This window comes from Typopeltis vanoorti, chromosome 4, assembly GCF_054136105.1.
Source record: "Typopeltis vanoorti isolate ZY-2024b chromosome 4, IOZ_Tvanoo_1.0, whole genome shotgun sequence".
NCBI lineage: Eukaryota > Metazoa > Arthropoda > Arachnida > Uropygi > Thelyphonidae > Typopeltis > Typopeltis vanoorti.
The window spans coordinates 136,855,037-136,877,244 of NC_143552.1; the positions used below are offsets into that span (position 1 = coordinate 136,855,037).

The 22,208-nt window shown below is 35.3% G+C and overlaps 1 protein-coding gene across 1 annotated transcript in view; it reads right to left on the bottom strand.

Annotated features, from left to right (window-relative positions):
• The window catches only part of LOC150107699 (ubiquitin-conjugating enzyme E2 Q1), a 201,965-nt gene that overhangs the window by 101,204 nt on the left and 78,553 nt on the right, over positions 1 to 22,208 (bottom strand). Inside the window, exon 5 of the mRNA XM_090392011.1 lies at positions 20,877 to 21,055. Within this exon, the coding sequence (XP_090248137.1) occupies positions 20,877 to 21,055 (179 nt within the window). The remainder of the gene's footprint in view (positions 1 to 20,876; positions 21,056 to 22,208) is intronic.

Genomic DNA, 22,208 nt, shown 5'->3' on the forward strand with positions numbered 1-22,208 from the left:
CACTGTGAACCCATTTCTGAATGCGAGCCTCACCAATTTTTCCAAAATCTTCACCACCACTCCTGAGATGCTGATTGGTTGATAGTTGGACACACTGGTCTTTGCACCATCCTTGTGCAATGGGATTACCATACATGAGTGCCCATTTTGTTAAAAGCTATCATCCTTTCCACTCTTGCAGAATCTTCCCTGTTGTGAGACTCAAATTATATAGCCTGGTCAAAGGAATAGCCAGTTCAGCTAAACTCTCTTTTAGCATTCATTCTGATATCCCACTAGTCCCTATTGCTGAATTCTTATTCAGTTTGTGCAACAGTGCTAATACCTTGCCCTCATACACCTTTTTTTCTCCATCCAGCAAAGATATAGCAGTGAACTCAATGTTGCATACACCAGGTTGATAGCTTTTAACAAAATGGGCACTCATTAGTTGAACAACTTCTTTTGCGCTGTCACTCTCAATGCCATCTGCATTTAGAAGTTATTCTTTCATATTTATTCTTTCTTTTAGTTGCAGCATATCGATAGAATTCTTGTGGGTCGTCTAAATTTAGCTTGCAGAGCTAGTTTCTTTTCATACTCAGATGTAGCTTTCAATACAACAGTTGTGACTATTCTAGGGTGCTGCTTATAATTTCATAATGGATATCATCCTTATGCATATAGTATTCCTTCCACACCATACTTTTTTTTTTTTTTAAAACGAATCTCTTGCTTAATAAGATTATACATCCATTTGATTTCTACTCTATTCTTTGAACTCCCAGGACACATTCTGATACTGCATCATTTAAATCTTTTTTAAATGCTTCCCATGCACTATCGATATTCTTCCCAATCAGCAAGCTATCCCATTCCACTGAACTCAGTATACTCTTCAGTTGGTCATACTTTCCTGCTTTGTAGTTCAGCATGTAACCTTTTCTGAATGAAACATTCATAAACTTAGTCACTTCCCAATGAGTACCACATGATCACTGTCACCAACCAGAGACAGAATAGTTACATGTTTAACTGAAATGCCACTGACACTATAATCAAAATCTAACACTCTTTGACTTAGAGTTCCCTCTGTCACATGCTGCTTGAGGAAGGAAGTCTCACAACAGTTCAATAAATGCATTTTCATTCTTCTCATGAGATTCTACTGCTACCCAATCAATATTTGGATAATTAAAATCTCCCATTATGATTACTCTTTTCATGCTCATCTTTTCTATTTGGCGATGCATTTCTTCATCACTAGCAACCGATCCACCAGGTCTGTAACAACACTCCACTATGTAACTGATCTTGCTAGTATTACAATCACAGATCTCAACACTAACTGTAAATTAAAGATACCAAGAAATTATATATTTCGTTTAATCCCTTTATCCGAGTGTAAGCAAACAAGTTTGCACCCGAAATATTTTCAGGACACTGGGACAACTCACAGAAAGCTTTTGCCCTGGTATCCCATAATGCAAAGCACATATCCTTATGGGCATGTATAATGCATGCATTATGGGAAGGGTCACTACCCAGACTGGTTTTGACCTTTATTGAGGTCTCATCAGTGGGAGCCAGACCCAGAGGTGATACCAAGGTTGAAGTAATGTCGAAGTCATGAATTACCAAAAGGTGTCACACCCTGTTATTAAAATACTCTGGATTTGAGATAGTTGTTGGCAGTTTTTTCCACTTGGCATTGTACATAATTTTACATTTTACATAGTTTTTCACTTAGCATTATACATACCCATAAGGATATGTGCTTTGCATTATGGGATAGATACTAAGGCAAGTGATGTGAAGTCAAAAGCTTCTTTATACGAGTTGCCCCAGTCCTGAAAATATTTCAGGCGCAAACTTGTTTGCTTACACTTGGATAAAGGATTAAACCAAGTGTATAATTTCTTGGTATCTTTGATGTATAGTATAATCAAGTGGAAAAACTTCCAACAACACTAACTGGATTCAAGTAATCCAATTTCGTTAGCAGCACATCCCCTCCTCTCCCATCCTATCTATCCTTCCTAAAAATACTATACCCTTTACACTCAATACCAGTTAGTATGCTTGATTCTGATAGCCAGGTCTCACTAATGCCTACAATCTGAGGTCCCAACATATTGACCAAGGAAACAAACTCTACCCCCTTTGTTTCTGATACTCTTAGCATTTGTGTACAGACATAATAATCTACCTGCACGTTCTTTTGTATACCCTTGTCTGCAGTCTGCATAACAGTTGGAAAATTTGTAGATCTCTATTCTTCTTTAGTGTCTTATCCATGTAGACATCTTTGCACATGTTTGATGGGTCTGAACTGGACGAACACAAAGTCAAAATTGTTCTCTTCTCATAATCATTTCCATGATAATGCCCATTCCAGTCTTTAGCACAATTATATGACACTGTCACTCTTACACTCATTTTTTCATCATTCCTCCCATTATAACTTAGATTCTCTGACTCTTAGGTCTCATACCAGTTATTAGTTTTTTTTAAGACTCCTGATACAAAACACATTCAGGTGTAGGCCATTCCTCTTTTACAAATCCAATCTTCTCTCAGACTCACTCCACGCATTCAAAGACTCGCATCCATTCCTTCTACACAGCCTAGGCATCGAATTATTTGCCATCACAGCCCCTCTTCTTAATTCATTTTTATCATATCGATGTAATATACTTACTATTTTCACTTCCTCACTTCTTCCAACAATCCTTTCACATCCTCTCTCTCATACCGAACTTATCACTAGTTAAGTTGTTAGTGCCTACTACAATCATGATCTAGTTTTTTTTTTCTGTTTTTGAATTGCTTACATTATATTTTTAATTTGTTTAATTTTAAATTTTAATATTCCCAAGATTTCTCAACTATGTGTCTTACAGTGAAAATTTTATCCTGACAACCTCCATTTGGCTTGAATCCATATTGTTCTTCACCAAGCTTCCCTCCTACAATTTTTCTTAGCCATTTTTCAAGTGTACTTGCATAAATCTTACCAGGAACACTCAGAAGGGAAATACCTTTAATTCTCACATTCAGTTTTATTTCCCTTTTTATAGATGGGGTACTATGAAAATCTGCTCATATCATCTGGAATTTGACTCTCTGACCAGGCCTTCTGAATTATGCAATGAAGTCACTGTAAAACTTTTATACCTCCATATTTGAGTATTTCTGGTTAAATTTCATCTACTCCAGCTGCCTTTCCATATTTTAGGTTTTTGATGACTTACTTCAATTATGGATATGTATTTCTGACTGCATTTTTGTTGGGAGTTTTCTACCACCGTAGTATTAGCATGGTATTAGCATGTTTCATTTAGCAGTCTTTCAAAATAATTACTCCAGGCATCTAGAATATTTTTATCTATTTTCTAGGTGTACTAAATATTTTATACTTTTACAGAACTCTTTCCTTCATTTCTAAGCTTTTTCAATAACCTTCAGAATATTCTACCACCTTTGTGATATTTATTTTCTATGTTCTTACCAACTTTTACACTTTTCTCTGTATTCTCTAAGAGCACAAGCTGACTTAATTGCCAGGAACTTTTAATATGCTTTCTTCTTCACTGCCTCTTTAACTTCTTGAGTCCACCACGGAGTTCTGATTTTTCTATCCTTACAGACAACTCCACCACATGCCTCTAGCTGAATCAATCAATGTTTTCTTCCAAACTCAAATTTTAAGACAAATCTTAAAATCTAAAGACTTCGGCTTCAGGTTTTAATATTTGTCTTAAAATTACAGTTCATAATGTGCCCTTAAGAAATTATGACTGTTTAAGGTATCTCTAACTTTGTAACCATGATTCCAGGATTAGGTGATTATCCCTAAACTAATCATTTAGTTATAAGAGTATACGCTAATAATTAAGATTAATGGAATAAATACATCACAAAATAAATAATTAAACAGGTTTAATCGATCTGATATTTAATCTCTGTCACAAATATCTTCAGAAATTATGAGGTTAAAATCCTATGAGGGTGATTACTCAGGGTAGCTTTAGCTGTTGTGGGATGAGAGGCCTAAGAATTAAATTTCCCAAGTCTTGAGAAGTTTAACACATCCATATTTATTCAGAGAAGGCTAGTTTTTTAAATCTGCTGCTGATTCTAAAATAAGAATCAAGTTTGCATTTGCTGTGATGAAACAGTTTTCTTATCTGATCCTATGCAAGGTATCCAAAGGCATGGTCAGCTAGACCTGACTGACCTGTTGTGGCATTGGTTTTTGTGTTTGCCAAAAGGTGGATGGATGTTCACAGATCTTCTAGTTTTAACTACAATATAATATGCAAGAACAAGGGACCTATTAAGCACCTGGAACAGAGGGGGGGGGGAAGAGAATCCTTAGAGGAGCAGAGAAGTGAGGCAAGCTTCAAATTAGGTCTAAAAGTATAGAGATTATATTTTTTAAAGTTCTGGCAAATTTTTCTCAGGTGCCTTGGATATAAGGAACAATAATAGCATTACTGTTCTGTAATGTGAGGAACAGCTAATTTGTTTATCTTTTTGGCATTATAACCATTGCAGGAAAGTCTGGCCTGGATAAAACAGAGAGTGAAGGCTCTGTTGACAAGGGTTTTGATGAGAAGGAGGGTGGGGTACTTTCTGTAAACTGAAAAAGAAAGGGTGTCACTGGACAAATGTGTGATTATTGTATCTAAAAAAGGCAGGCTATTGTTATTTTTTTTCTATAGTGAACTGGATTCTGGAATGCTGCCTGCTGTTGAGGTGGAAAGAGCAATGTGTCTAAGACATATGGCCAAATAGAGAAGATATAATCTTAGCGAAATAAAATGTTTGAGAATGGCAGTATCAAGAGCCCGTTTTTCAAAATGCTCCAAAAATCTCCCCTCCTTAGGCCAATTTCTATTGACCAGAGGAAGGAATAATCGATGGATGTATCTTCTGTTTATGTAAGGTGTTTTCCAAGAGAAGTAACCAGTATGGATGTCAAAATAAAGGAAATCAATAATTGCAGGGAGGGAAGCATTTTTTAAAATAAATTTAATGTCAGAAATGGGGATATTTGTAAATAAAGAGGTGACATCAAAGCTCAATAAGATATCAATGTTAACAACTACATTTTGGATTAGAGATTTGAAATGATTAGAATTAGCTAACTCATTAAAAGGTTTAATGGTTTAATAATTAAACACACCTTTAATTAATCCTATATTTAGTTTCAGTCACTGAGACAACATCAGGAAAACATTATTAAAACTGTAAAAACACAAAATTGCACAAAACAATAAGTGGAAAAAGATTAAACTCAAAGCCTGCCTGAAGTCCTATGAGGGGCTCCCTAAGAATTAGTTTCCCAAATATTTAAAACTAAGAACTTTTATTGCTAACAGACCATAAGATTTAATGATTACAAATACAAAGAGCCAACAAGTTTCACTAGCCACTGTCTAGCATTTTCAAGGCTGTACTGGTGGGAAAACAAATGCATCAAGTTACATGAAAACATACACTTTAGTAACTGCTAGGCCGTTACATTTGATAATTCGTGTTTGATGGCATGCATGCGTTTGAATGCTTCAGTCAGAATCAGGTACATGACCATGTGTTGTGTAGTTTTTCGCATATTATAGTTCTGTTGAGCTGAGAGAATTGACGAGATATTTCCATATGTCTTTAAGAATAGCACCTTGATTTCTATTTAAATTATTGCCTGTGCGTAGCACCACTGCTGCTTCTTTGAAAGTTTTGTGTCTGTAGGTCATTCTCGATGTAAGGCATAGAACTGTTTTTCCACTCTATAACGTGATTTGATGTTGAGAAATGATGAGCTAAACCAGATGTGATGATTCTATTGCGATTAACATCCCCACATGTTCCTTCTGTCTTATTTCAAAACTTCTAGAGGTCTGTCCAATGTAAGAAAGGCCACACGTGCATGGAATTTCATATACTCCAGGAAATTTGAAGAAAGGTACCTCATCTTTGGGTGATCTTAATACTTGTCTGATCGTGGTAGTTGGTTTAAAAACTACTCTGATGTTATGAACTTTAAACATTCTCACCAATTTTGTGGATACTGAATTAATATATGGAATGACAGCTGTGGACACATATTGGGACTCCGTTCCACGTTGTTGGGGGTTGTCTTTAAAAAGACATTTGTTTAAAATATTAGAAGGGTATCCATTCAGAGATAGAGTGTTAGCTATTTGTGACAGTTCTCTCTGTACATCTCCTTCTTTTGAAATAGACCTTAAGGCTCTATTACGGAGCATATGAATGATGCTGTGTTTTTGTGATCTATTATGGTTAGACGAATAATGTAGATATCTACCTGTATCTGTGGGTTTCTTGTAAATGGACAGTTGGACATTGTTATCTTCTCTCGTCACCAGTATGTCAAGAAAGGGTAGTTCTTTGTTCTTCTCCAGTTCCATAGTGAATATGATCTTATTATGTAGCGAGTTGATTTTATTAAGAAACACGAGAAGGTTTTCCATGGTATCCTTCCAGATGATGAACACGTCATCGACATATCTCCACCAAATCAACGGTTTAGGTGAAATGGTGGAAAAAATATCTTTTTCAAGTTTTTCAATAGGCCTGCGCATGGTGGTGAAAGGGGACTACCCATGGCTAGACCTTCCGATTATTTGTATACTATATTATTTACTTTGAAGAAATTTGATTTCAGGCAATGATGAAATTATGCCTTACATCGAGAATGACTACAGACACAGAACTTTCAAAGAAGCAGCAGTGGTGCTATGCACAGGCAATAATTTAAATAGAAATCAAGGTGCTATTCTTAAAGACATATGGAAATATCTCATCAATTCTCTCAGCTCAACAGAACTACAATATGCAAAAAACTACACAACATGTGGACATGTACCGGATTCTGACTGAAGCATTCAAACACATGCATGCCATCAAACACGAATTATCAAATGTAACGGCCTAGCAGTTACTAAAGTGTATGTTTTCGTGTAACTTGATGCATTTGTTTTCACACTAGTACAGCCTTGAAAATGCTAGACAGTGGTTAGTGAAACTTGTTGGCTCTTTGTATTTGTAATCATTAAATCTTATGGTCTTTTAACAATAAAAGTTCTTAGTTTTAACACATTAGACCAAATATGAACAGTTCAACAACTATATTTATTAAGATTAGGTTGGTTTTTTAAAATCTGTTACAGATTCTAAAAAAAAAAGTTTTAAAATTTGTGTTTGTGATGGTGAAGCATAGTAGTCTTCTTCCATTTGATTCTGTGTAAGATATCCAAGGTATAGTCAGCGAGACTTGACTGAGCAAGAACAAGGAACCCTGTAACTGGAACAGAGAATGGAGATAGAGGAACTCAACCAGCTGATCATCATGAAAAGGTGCAGGGAAACAGGAATTTTAACCTCATGTGTTAAGTTGAAGATCAGATTTCACTCTTTGTATCCACAAGTGCACTAGGTCTCCTTTATTGCGAGAACAGATCAGCACAACACATGCTACTCTGTTATTAACACAGCCATTAACTCTCCAAACAGAACTGTCATCAATTCTTAATCCTGAACTCTGGGCTGTTCTAATATCAAATAAATTAACCTGTACAGAATTTCTAAAAATAAAGGAGAAACATATTAAGAAATATAACAATTTGTGTAGATCTTTTTCACAGCTGTAGAGTCAGTTTGTTTCAGGTTGTTGTTGTACACCTTTCATCTAAAATGCTTCATAATACATCAGACACAACTTAGCAGTAGTGCCACATATAGTTCCATCTTTAGACATTATGCTGCATGTAGTATTTGCAACTTGCCTCCTACCATCACCAACAATATCAGGCTTTATGTTGATAACATCTTCTCTGAAGCTTCTCCACCTAGAAGACATCTCTAACATTTTAACAGCCAACCTCCTCTCTATATCTGTAAATTATGCAAAGACAGTCAAATAGTAATCACTAGAGCCAATAATACCAACTACTGTGGTCATCAATGTTAGTGAATATAATTGGAAAATTAATGCATTGCTCGGAGACCACACTACTTATAAACCACTGATCCCATCAATTCTGAAAAGAAAACATCAAAAAAGTTTCCTAAATAGGAAATAGTTAAAACACTGTTTAGTCCTCCTCCTCTCCCCCCCCCCCTGATATACAGATTACCAAAAATTCATAAACCCAATAACCCTATCTGTCCCATAATAGATGCTACTGATTCCCCCTTGTTTAAGTTAGCCAAGCTGTCAGTTTAATATGACAAAGTGTAAGGTTATGTATTTTGGGATGAAAAGATTACCAGCTGTATTCACATTGGTGGAACTACTCCAGGAAATTGACGAAGCCAGAGACTTGGGAGTGTTAGTGGATAGGGAGTTAAAGTTTAGGGGGCACATAGCAAAAGTTGCTAAGGCAGCTCATCAGATCACTTGGTTACTGAAGAATACTTTGATGAGCAGAGACAAGCAGGTTATTGTTCCTCTTTATCGAGCCTTGTTAAGATCCCATCTTGACTACTGCACGTAGACCTGGATTTCTTGAGAGGATCTAGAGGCAAGTAACCAAGATGGTAGCAGGTATATGGAATGAACCTTACAAGAACAGGTTGAAGATTTGTGGCTACAGCTACAGAAACTGGCTGATAGGTGGAAAAGGGACAATATGATTGAGGCATACAAATTACCGAAGGTTTTTACAAGATTAATTCAGAGGAAATTTTTCAGAACATGTCTGGTGGCGGTGGGAGAACTAGGGTTATCCATGGAAACTTAATAAGAGTTTAGTTAACAAGTTGTTAGAACTAGGTTTTTTGTTTGGGGAGTAGTGAATAAGTGGAATAGACATTTGCCAGAGTCTGTTGTGGATGCCATGACTGTGAACGAGTTCAAAGCAAAGTATAATAGATGCTATGCAAATCTTGGATAGTTGGAGGTCCTAAACATGATGTTTAGGGCCTCCAACTATGAGGCTAAGGACTCCTTTGGAGTTGCCCATAATAATAATAATAAGCAATGCATAAAACTGAAAGAGAAGAAAGAAAAACAGGAAAGAAGTAAAAAGAGAAGAGAGCATGGAAATAAGAACGAATGGTATACTTCTTGATGGAGGAGAGTAATCTCTTTCTAATCTTCAGAAGGAAGGAAAAAACGCAAAGGCTATATGTGGTCAAATGTTTTTTTTTTTTTTTTTTTTTGTTTGAGTCATTGCAAGTGACTCAAAGATTTTCTCTATATCACTGCTGGCAACCTCAAAAGGACCATGGGAACAAATAAATCACATTTTCCAATTTCCCATCTTGAAATTTGTTTGCATAACTACTTGGAATTACCTGCAACTCAAGAAGTTTAATTTCATGACTGAGTATTGAATAATGTAATTACTTCTTCCTTTTCCCTATCCACCATTGCCTGAATAGATCCTCAGTTACTATTTAGAAGTGATTCTCCTATTTGTTTTCTCACAGCAATACAAATGACATTAATTTGTTCAAAAATCAAGACGTAAGAGGAAGAATTCATCATAAAATAATTATTACCAGGATCACTTATATTTAATTTTAATGTCTTTATTTGTAAAAATTTCAGCTAAGTTTTATAGCCATTGTCTATAGTTATAGGAAAACACACACACACAAAAAAATCAGTATGTGATATTATGTGCTTAAAGGGTCAAAGCTGTATAACTGAGAGGAGACCTCCAGACAGCCTTTAAAAGGAAGAGAACCAACCAGGCCTTCTGACCTGATGTCCAATTCTCACCTTCTCATAGTCCATCCTGTTAGGTATCTACCTAGATACTGAATGAATGAGAATGGGCTGACAATTTGGGATTTAGCTGACCAAACTGTGTTCTTATTGGCTTAAACCACAATGTAAAATGATGGTATAACATGACAGAATTTCATAGCTGGAGAATTGCCTGGTTAAACAAGGCTCTCCATTGTTTTCGCCAGGGAACCGGGATGAACAGCAAAAAGTCAGCTACCGGAACAAATCCGGAAACACATCACAACTCTACTGAGTACAAGATTGACACTCTCAACGTAAGAAGCCTGAATGGCAAAGAAATGAAACTAACAGAAGAATTGGATAAGTACCAGATCGACATAATAGAGATGAATGAAACAAAAAAGACAAAAACTGGTGAAATCATTCTAAGTAATAAATATAAAATGTTATATTCAGGCAATAACAATCAGGGGAAAAAAAGAAGTAGTTATAGTAGTATTCAACACTAAATACGAGGTCGATCTTGAATGACAGGCAATATCAACTAGAGTGATGTGGGCAAATCTCAGAATGGGTAAATGAACAATGAGACATTTCTGTCTATGGTCCCACAAAAGGTTCTGCAAAGCTAGAAGTGGAGAAATGTTTTGAGGGTTTAGAGAAAGCAACTGACACAATGAAAAAGGAAAAGTTGGTCCTTGTTGGGGATCTAAATAGCAGAGCAGGAAATGATTGTCAGACATACAAAAATATTTTGGAAAAAAGAGCAAAGCTAATAATAATAGCAAATACCTGCTTGATTTCTGCTAAAGACGTGGATTAGTTATTACTAACACAATGTTCCAACATAAAAATATGCATAAATTCACATATAGAGAAGAGACAAGGAATAAGAAAAGTCTCATTGACTATGTTATTGTTGATAATAACATTTTCTAACTGGTGTGGGACACTATAGTGTACAGGGGATTTGAAATTGGAAGTGATCACCATTTAATCTTCAGGAGGATAAAATTGAATTTCATACTGAAAAAAAGAACATGCAAGAAAGTTTTAAAGTGAATAAAAGTTGAGTAGCTCTCAGATGTGAACTGTAGACTAATATACACAAACATTATTCAAGAAAAAATGCAAGAGTTTGAGAACAGGAACAAAACCTTGGAGATTCAGTGGCAAGCCCCGAAGAAAAAATGATTCAGCCAGAGAGGCATGTGGTGAGATGGTCTGCAAGGATAGAAAAATCAGAACTCCATGGTGAACACAGCAAGTTAAAGAGGGAGTGAAGGGAAATAAGAAAGCATATTGAAACTTTCTGGCAAATAGGTCAGCTTGTGTTCTTAAAGAATACAGAGACAAATGTAAGAAAGCTAAACAGTGTACAAAACTAGCTAAACAAAAGTAGTGGGAAGACTTTGGTAAGAACTTAGAAATTAAATACCAGGAAGGTGGCAAAATATTCTGGAGGCTGTTGAAAAAGCTCAGAAATTTAGGAAAGAGTACTGTAAAAAGAATTAGAGAATATAAAGGTGACTTGAAGAAAAAAAATACTTGATGTTAGAATAATTACTTTGAAAATTTGCTAAATGAAATATTCAGTGACAGCACAGTAGTAAAAAACACCCAACAGGTAGGCAATCAGGGATATATATCCATACTTGAAGTAGTTAAAGCCACCAAAAGCCTGAAGTATGGAAAGGCAGTGGAAGTACATGATATTCGACCAAAATGCTCAAGTATGGAGGTATAAAAGGTTTGCAGTGGCTGCCTGCACAGTTCATAAGGCCTGGACACAAGGATAAATTTCAGATGATTGGAGCAGAAATCTCATAGTACTCGTATATAAAAAGGGAAATAAAACTGAATGTGAGAATTACAGAGGTGGTTCCCTACTGAGTGTTCCCGGTAAGATTTATGCAAGTATACTTGAGAAATGGTTGAGAAGGATTGTGGAAGGGAAGCTTAGTGAAGAACAAGTTGGTTTCAGGATCAGATTTATTTTATGACAAATAGTTGAGAAATTGGGGGGAATACTGTATTTAAGTTTTGTAGAACTACAAAAGGCATATGACAAGGTGCCAAGAGAAAAGCTATTCAAAATTGTACAGTTATATGGTGTCAATGGAGCATTATATCAAACAATTCTTAGTGTTTATTTGAGTTGTAAGTAAGCAGTTAGAATTGAAAGAAGTACAGGAAGATGATTTCATGTTAAATCTGATTTCAGACAATGATGTACATTATCCCCTCTGATATTTGTTATCTATATGGATCACATTATGAAGGAAAGCAATATATTAAACCTGATATTAAAATTGGAGATTTTTTATCTCAGCTCTTCACTTTAGGCAGATGATGTTATACTTTTAAATAAATCCAGTATGAGTCTGCAAGATTCTCTGACTAAATTAAATATGTTGTAAAATAATATGGTATAAAATCAGCAATAACAAGACAAAGACAATAAAAGTAGGTATAAACCTTGAAAATAACAACTACATCAAGAATGGAAAACCTATACAACAAGTAAAATATTTCAGCTACTTAGGCACAATTTTTAGTGAAGATGGTAAATTAAATATGGAAACAGACAACAGAATCAACAAAGCTGGTATGGTAGGAAGTTAACTGAATAAATTTATATGGAATAAGAGAGAAATTAGTCAAAACACAAATTTAGTTGTATACAAGAGTGTTCAAACCAATTTTAACTTATGGATCTGAGAGTTGGGTTAGAAATAAAACACTTGATCAAAGACTAGAGAACACAGATATGAGTGCTGAGAAGTATTAGGAGTGTGATCTGATGGCATCAATGGCAATGTCATATTAAAAACAAGGACACACTACTTGAAGAGTCAGTGGCAAACCTTGAAGAAAACTCTGATTGATTCAGCCAGAGAGGCATGTGGTGAGGTTGTCTGCAAGGATAGAAAAATCAGAACTCCATGGTGGACACAGGAAGTAAGAGGCAGTGAAGGAAAAAGAGGAAAGCATATCAAACATTCCTGGCAAATAAGTCAGCTTGTGCTCTTAGACAATACAGAGACAAATGTAAAAAAGTTAAACACTGTGTAAAACTAGATAAACAAAAGTCATTGGAGGACTTTAGCAAGAATATAGAAAATAAATATCAAGAAGGTGGCAAAATATAATGGAGGTTGTTGAAGAAGCTCAGAAATGGAGGAAAGAGTGCTGTGAAAGGAATTGAGATGATAAAGGTGACATGAAAACAGGAGAAAAAGATATGCTTGAAGTATGGAGTAATTACTTCGAAAAATTGCTAAATGAAACAAGCAGTGATAGCACAGTGGTTAAAAACACTGAACATTCATACAGTCAGGAATACATATCCATACTTGAAGTAGAAAAAGCCATCAAAGGCTTGAAATATGGAAAGGCAGCATGAGTAGATGATATTCAACCAGCAATACTGAAGTATGGTGGTATAAAAGTCTTACAGTGGCTGCACTGCATAGTTCAGAAGGCATGGAAGGGACGAATTCCCGATGATTGAAGTAGAGCCTCTAATAGTACCCATATATAAAAAGGGAAATAAAACTGAATGTGAGAATTACAGAGGTATTTCTCTACTCAGTGTTCCTGGTAAGATTTATGCCAGTATACTTGAGAAACTGGTTGTGGAAGAGAATCTTGGTGAAGAACAATCTGGATTCAGGCCAAATAGCAGCTTTAAGGACCAGACTTTCACTTTACGACAGATAGTTATGAAATCATGGGAATATAACAAAAGATCTTTATTTAAGTTTTGTAGATCTGGAAAAATCATATGACAAGGTGCCAAGAGAAGCTATTCAAAACGTTACAGTTGTATGGTGTTAATGGGGAATTACATCAAGCGATACTTAGTCTTATTTGAGTTGTAAGTCAGCAGTTAGAATTGAAGGAAGATGGTTTAATGTTAAATCTGGTGTCAGACAAGGATGTACATTACCCCACTCTGTTATTCATTATCTATATAGATCATTATGAAGGAAAGTGGCTGATATCAAAATTGGAGATGTTAATGTCAGCTCTTTGCTTTATGCAGACGGTGTTATACTTCTAAATAAATCTGCTACAAGTCTGCAAGATTCTCTGACTAAATTGAATAACTGTTGTAATAGATATGGTATGAAGGTCAGCATTAAAAAGACAAAGACAATGAAAATAAGCAGAATCGTTGAAAATGTCAACTGTGTTGTGAATGGAGAACCTGTGGAACAAGTAAAACATTTCAGCTACTTAAGCATGATTTTTAGTGAAGATGTAAATTAAATATGGAAATAGACAACGTAATCAACAAAGCTGGTATGGTAGGAAGTCAATTGAATAAATTTATATGGAATAAGAGAGAAATTAGTCGGATCACTAAATTAGTTGTATACAAGACAGTGTTCAAACCAGTTTTAACTTATGGATCTGAGAGCTGGGTCAGAAATAGAACACTTGACCAAAGACTAGAGACCGCAGATATGAGAGTCCTGAGAAAGATTAGAGGCATGAACAGATGGCATCAATGGCAATATCATATTAAAAACAAGGATATTAGGAAAGAACTTGACATTGTCAGCATCCATGAATGCATTAGCAGAGCTAATCTCAGGTGGCATGGTCACTTAAACAGAATGGGCGAGGAAAGATTAGCAAAACAAGTGTTCTCTGCCAGGTTGGCAGGAAAACGACCCAGAGGAAGACCAAGATATAGATGGATTGATACTGTACAAAGTGCCTTAGACGATAGAAATATAAGATCTGATAATGTTGGAGTCTTGACAAGTAACAGACTGATTTGGAGAAAAATTGTAGATAGGAAGTTAATAATGATGTAAATTTTTCATGTAGTACTATCATATCCTGTACACCCCTTGAGAATACATGGCAGGAATTTGATTATGATCTCAGGTGGCATGGGCACTTAAACAAAATGGGAAAGGAAAGATTAGCAAAACAAGTGTTTCCTGCCAGGTTGTTTTTACTGTATCAAGAATATTGATACAGTAAAAAGTGCCTTAGAAGACAGAAATATAAGATCTAATACACAGATAACAGATTGATTTGGAAGAAAATCGCTGATAGGAAGTTAGTAATGATGCAAGTTTTCCATTGGGTACTATCATAATATTCTGTACATCCCTTGAGGATACATGTCAGAAATGTGTTGAGGATATTGTGTGTGCTATTGGCTGCAGGAGAATAGATTCATCTGCATTAATAGATATTCAAAATAAATTACAATAAATTAATTTAGTTAATAAATTATTTTTAAACTACTACTACTACGTTCACTGGGCATCTACAGATGCCGTATGGTCACTCCGATGCTCGGTGATGTGCCACACCAGGCCTCGCCATGTAGTCCTGTTGTTTGCTTTTCTGGCAGCCTCAACTCTCTGAAGATCAGTCACTCCACACATGCCATCCATCCAGCTCATTGACGGTGTACCCCTGCCTCTTTTCCCAGGAACTTTACCTTCTATTACTGTTCTGAGAAGTCTCCCTTCCATCCTTTCTATGTGTCCAAAATATTTTAACTATCTTCTGTCAATATCCTTAAGGAGCTTTAAATTTCTACTGATCTTTTCTAACACCCATTCATTTGTATGCCTTTCAGTATATGATATCCTCAACAGCCTTCTGTCACACAACATCTCAAAAGCAGATATCCGTTTCTTATCTGACTTCTTTAGGTTCTAAGTCTCACATCCATAAGTCGCTGTTGGAAAAACAACTGCATCCAAAATCCTCAACTTTGTTCCCATGGAGATATATCCATCCTTCCAGATTTTAGACTGGTCTCTGGCTGCTGTTTGAGCCATTCCTAACCTTTTTCTGACATCTTCTACAGCAATTCTTCACATTAATAATGGATCCCAGGTACTCAAACTTGCTGACTTTCTTTTTTTGCTGATCTAAATTCTTTCTCCATTAAGGTACACTTGTTTCTCAAGAGCTTCTCTGTTTGCATTTCCTTTGAGAACCATAATCTTTGTCTTGCTAGGATTGAGTTGAAGTCCTCTGTTATTACTGATCTTGTTAACTTTGTCAAGAATTAGTCCTAGTTCTTCCATGTCATTACAAAGGAGTACTGTATCATCAGCATACCTCAGATCCTATCCTGAGTTCATCCAATGCTTCACGCATGATGTCCTCCACATTATACTAAACATCCTTGCCTAACTCCTTTTCCAACTTGAAGCGAGTCAGTCAATTCAACACCTGTTCTTACCATGGCTTCTTGCTCCTTATACAAGTTATATATTTTTAAACAGAAACAAAAATTTACAAATTAAGGAACACATGAATATTAATCGATACAACTTCCCAAAATTGAGAAACTTTTAGGCAATTGCTTTTGTTCAGGTTTGGGTTGGGAATGTGCGTTTTGCAACTTCTTTTATAGAATCTTTCCAGAAGAAAGTAACTTGTGTAATATTTTAGTTTTGTTCTACTGAATGCTGTGTTTTGTAGATAATGCATGGTTTGCTAAACCTGATTTGTTGGGTTTTTTTTAAGTGAAATGTATTCCCGATTTTCAAGTCAAATTAGTACAGATTGACAAGTTTGTTCATAATAACTTAAGCCTGCTCTTGTTCATAATAACAAGAGCAGGGGATTCTGTAAACTCCAGGATAAGGAAGGTATTAAGTTTGCAAACTGGATGGAAAGTGACTTGCATGTTAATCTGTCGAAGTAATCGACAGATTTTTTCTGAAAATCATTTAAACTGAAAATCCTTATACCATCATTATGGAAGGAACGTATTCTACCCATAGAACCTTTCTCCCTAAGAGTTAACTATAAACAGGACTGTAGATAATCCAAAATCTTAAATTGTCATGTTAAATTAGGACATCATTCTTACTGTAAGAAAACTATCCATATGAAAGAACGTTTCTCTTATGTTATCTTAAAGATAATTTAGCTTTGATGTAGTTTCTAAATAATTATAAATTTTTAATTTTATTTCTATTTTTTTTTTTATATTATATTTTTACTAGAGGTCATGCCAGTAGAATAACATTTTGATCAAATCATCGTTTCTTTAGCATACTGTGTGAAATGTAACTCAGCTTTCCTGACATGTATCCTCAAGGGGTGTACAGGACATGATAGTACTACATGAAAAATTTACATCATTACTAACTTCCTATCTACAATATTCCTCCAAATCAGTCTGTTACTTGTCAAGACTCCAACATCATCAGATCTTATATTTCTATCATCTAAGGCACTTTGTACCATATCAATCCATCTATATCTTGGTCTTCCTCTGGGTCGTTTTCCTGCCAACCTGGCAGAGAACACTTGTTTTGCTAATCTTTCCTTGTCATTCTGTTTAAGTGACCATACCACCTGAGATTAGCTCTGCTAACGCATTCCTGGATGCTGACAATGTCAAGTTCTTTCCTAATATCCTCGTTTTTAATATGATATTGCCATTGATGCCATCTGTTCATGCCTCTAATCTTTCTCAGGACTCTCATATCTGCGGTCTCTAGTCTTTGGTCAAGTGTTCTATTTCTGACCCAGCTCTCAGATCCATAAGTTAAAACTGGTTTGAACACTGTCTTGTATACAGCTAATTTAGTGATCCGACTAATTTCTCCCTTATTCCATATGAATTTATTCAATTGACTGCCTACCATACCAGCTTTGTTGATTCTGTTGTCTATTTCCATATTTAATTTACCATCTTCACTAAAAATCGTGCCTAAGTAGCTGAAATGTTTTACTTATTCCACAGGTTCTCCGTTCACAACACTGTTTGTTGACATTTTCAATAATTCTACCTATTTTCATTGTCTTTGTCTTTTTAATGCTGACCTTCATACCATATCTATTACAACAGTTATTCAATTTAGCCAGGGAATCTTGTAAACTGGTAGCAGATTTATTTAGAAGTATAATATCATCTGCATAAAGCAAAGAGCTGACATTGACATCTCCAATTCTGATATCAGGTTTAATACCACTTTCCTTCATAATGTGATCCATATAGATAATGAATAACAGAGGGGATAACGTACATCCTTGTCTCCATCAGATTTAACATTAAACCATCTTCCTGTACCTCCTTCAATTCTAACTGCTGACTTACAACTCAAATAAAGACTAATCATTGCTTGATATAATGCCCCATTGACACCATATATCATAGTGTATTGAATAGCTTCTCTCTTGGCACCTTGTCATATGCCTTTTCCAGGTTGACAAAACTTAAATACAGATCTTTGTTCTATTTCCATGCTTTCTCAACTATTTGTCGTAAAGTGAAGATCTGATCCTGACAGCCTCTATTTTGCCTGAATCCAGCTTGTTCTTCACCAAGCTTGTTCTTCCACAATTTTTCTCAACCGTTTCTTTTCTTCTTTTCCTTCACTGCCTCTTTAACTTCCTGTGTCCACCAGGGAGTTCTGATTTTGCATAGATCTTGCCTAGGGAAATACCTCTATAATTAGTAGAGAAATACCTCTACTAGTAAGGAAATACCTCTGTAATTCTCACATTCAATTTTATGTCCCTTTTTATATATGGGTACTATTAGAGCTCTACTCCCATCATCGAGATTTCGTCCCTCTGTCCAGGCTTTCTGAATTATGCAGTGCAGCCACTGTAAGACTCTTATACCACCATACTTCAGCATTTCTGGTCGAATATCATCTACTCCTGCTGCCTTTCCACATTTCAAGCCTTTGGTGGCTTTTTCTACTCCAAGTATGGATATGTATTCCTGATTGTATGCCTGTTGAGTGTTTTTTTTTACCACTGTGCTGTCACTGCTTGTTTCATTTAGCAATTTTTCAAAGTAATTACTCCATACTTCAAGGATATCTTTTTCTCCTGTTTTCATGTCACCTTTATCATCTCTAACTCCTTTTACAGCACTCCTTCCTCCATTTCTAAGCTTCTTCAACAACCTCCAGAATATCTTGCCACCTTCTTGATATTTATTTTCTATGTTCTTGCCAAAGTCCTCCAATGACTTTTGTTTAGCTAATTTTACACAGTGTTTCGCTTTCTTACATTTATCTCTGTATTCCTAAGAGCAAAAGCTGACTTATTTGACAGGAACTTTTGATATGCTTTCTTCTTTTCCTTCACTGCCTCTTTAACTTCCTGTGTCCACCATGGAGTTCTGATTTTTCTATCCTTGCAGACAACCTCACCACAAGCCTCTCTGGCTGAATCAATCAGGATTTTCTTCAAGGCTTGCCACTGAATCTCCAAATTTTGTTCCTGTTCTCAAACTCTTTCATTTTTTCTTCAATAATCTTTGTGTATTTTATTTATTATTACAGTTCACATCTGAGAGCTGCTCAACTTTTATTCGCTTAAAACTTTCTTACATGTTATTCTTTTCAATATGAAATGAATAAATCCATAAGTATCATGGTGTATCCATTTCCCTTCTCTAACTCAGTGGTGACATGCCTTCCCTAGTATGGGTTTACAACGAACATGTAAACCCATACTGTTTGTTGCAAAGTAGATTCTCTGTCAACCTGTTTCTGAATGGGAGCCCTAACCAACTTTTCCAAATTCTTCATCACCTCCTGAGATACTGACTGGTCCATAGCTGGATACATTGGTCTTTGCACACCCTTGTGCAATGGGATTACCTTACATTCTTTCCACTCCTGTGGAATCTTCCCTGTTCTGAGACTGAAATTATATAGCCTAGTCAAAGGAATAGCCAGTTCAGTTGAACACGCTTTTAACATCCATGCTGGTATCTCACCTGCTCCTACTGCAGAATTCCTATTCAGCTTATGCAACAGGTCTAGTACTTTCTTCTCATCCACAAGTTTCCACATATGGTGAAGAGGTAGAGGTGAGTTCAATGTTGAATACATCAGGTTAATAGCTTTTAGCAAAATGGCTATTCTTTAACTGAACAATCACTTCTGCATCAGTCAATAGTATTCTTTCAAATTCATTCTTCCTTTTACTTGCAGCATAACAATAGAATTCTTTTGGGTTGTCTAACTTGCAGAACCAGTTTCTTTTCGAAAGTACGAAAGTAGTACTTTCGAAAGTACTACTTTTGTACTTTTCTGACAGCTTTCCATATAACACTTCATGATGTGACTCTTCTGGCCTGCTGCTTATAATTATCATAACTGACATCATCCTGATGCACACAATATTCCTTCTGCATCATCTTTTTCTTATGAATCTCTTGCTTAGATATTACACATCCAAGTTATTCCTACTCTATTCTTAGAACTCTAGGGACACATATCACATCATTGGCAATCGTTTTTCAGCAGTCTTAGTGCAATAGAGATTTTTTTTTCCCCTGCCACAAAACAGGTCAACCACACCAAGAAAACACATTTACAAATGAGCAACTTATGTTAATGAGTGCTCCAAGCAGTGCAAGATGGATTTCTGGATTACAATTCACATCTACTCTATAATATAAAATGATAAGCCTTTTTCGTAACGTTTTTGTGTCACTTTTTTGTCAAGTTATTTGAAACGTTTTGATCAGGCATAGGCATCAGGGAAGGCAGAGCTGAGCCAAGCCTGCAGATCTTGGAGTTTTAGCAAACAGAAAGGTTCTTTGTCCCCTACCCCCTTTCGAGTCATCAGAATTCAAGGAGAACCAGCCTACCAGTCCGGAACTCAAGGGGGGGGGGATGTTCCCCCTAGTATGAATATATAATGTCACTATGACTTAACAGTCAGTATGTGTCACTTTTCTGGAAAAGAGATCCAGGTGTACATTATGCACACAGATCTTGCAAACAATCCTCCAAGAAATTCAATTTAAACATTCAATGGATATAACAAGCAAATTCACTTTGAAAGTGCATGCAATTCCCTAACTAAGTGACACACACACACAAAGTACAAATATACAGTTGGATAACAACATAAACCCTGGGGTAGAAAATGTTCTAGCTTTCTAAATTATGAAAAAACTTTTATAAAAGTTATATAAATCAAACATTAAAGGAAGTGGTCACATCACAAAGGTTGCATCTCTTTCCCCTTTTCATCAATGGAATTTGGAAATCTTGGATTATGCTGTATGTATTAGCCAATGAATATTGAAAACACTAAACCTAAAGTTACACTATATGAAGAACTACATCTCGGATTCAAAATTTTAAAAATAAATACAGTACTATTTGTTTCTTAAATAAAAAGTACTATTGCCAGATACCTTTTTTAAAACTTTCTGAGCGGTATACTTCACGCAGTTCTTTCATAAGACGATCGGTAGCCTGCACAGAGCCAGAAACTGATCCTCGGAGATAGTCTTGTCTCTGATTTTGGCGTAGCCTTTCTAGCGTTTGCGAATGCTCTGTACTTAAACCTTCATCTTTATGTTTCTCCTGGTTGCTATAAATTTCAATGAAATAAAGCATTTTTTAAATATTTTTAATATAATTAAAATTAGATATGTTATTTCAGAGTAGCAGTGATTCATAATTTTTTCTTGCCTAATATCCTACACACTGATATAAGTCCCTATCACCACAACCACCACTTTCCCAGATGCATATATTTTTTTATGCCTTACATGTCAAAAATTAAATTTATAATATAAGAAAATATTTTTTTCATTTCAAAAATAGTAGATACTCTGTTTATGCAGATTTGAACTTGCACAAACTATGTTTAGCAATTTTCATTTTATTTGTATGCCCAACTCAAAGTTACATGCTTAGAAACATTCAAGAAGAATCTTCTAAGACTTGAGTAAGAATGAGTCAAGCCAATGACTTTTCTTCATGTGATGCACACAGACCTGCCATATCCTCTTTGCTGTTGGCATTTTGTGCTGAGCTGATGTTGAAATAAGTGTCGTAACTTCCATTTTTAGTGCAGTATTTCATATGGATTTTTTAAAAGCGATCTATAGATGTGATAATTTAATCATGAATTGCTATTAATAATCAATATGAATAGATTACCATAAATTAATATTGTGCTATGCTCACTGTAACAGCATATGAAAGATTTTTGGACATCAATGCTTAATAACAATAATAATACTAATAATATTGTAAAAAATTATTATAATATGAATTTAATCAATTTATTAATCAAATGTAATTACTAAATAAAGAAAACTATGTAACAGTAATTACTTACTGTATGTGCAATATAAACAAACCAAAAATGGTATTTTAAGTAATTCAAACATTTTCCATAGTGGTAGAATGCACAGCCACCAACCACCACTTTACATGTATTTTAGTAGAAGAATCATTCTATTTATGCAATTTGTTTAAATGAGTTTCATGAATACATGTATTGAAACTCATTTAATCAAAAATGCATGATGTAAAATATATACAAAAAAAAAAAAACCTACTTACACAAAAACAAATGAAAAATTATTATATGGGAAATCCTTTAAGATCAGTTGCATCTTCAGACTAATCATATGTAAATCAATAATGAAAAACTGTTCTCACTACTCATGTTCTGATGTACAGGATACAATAGTAATAAACAAGTTTTACAAGTGATTAGTGTATCTGCTTTC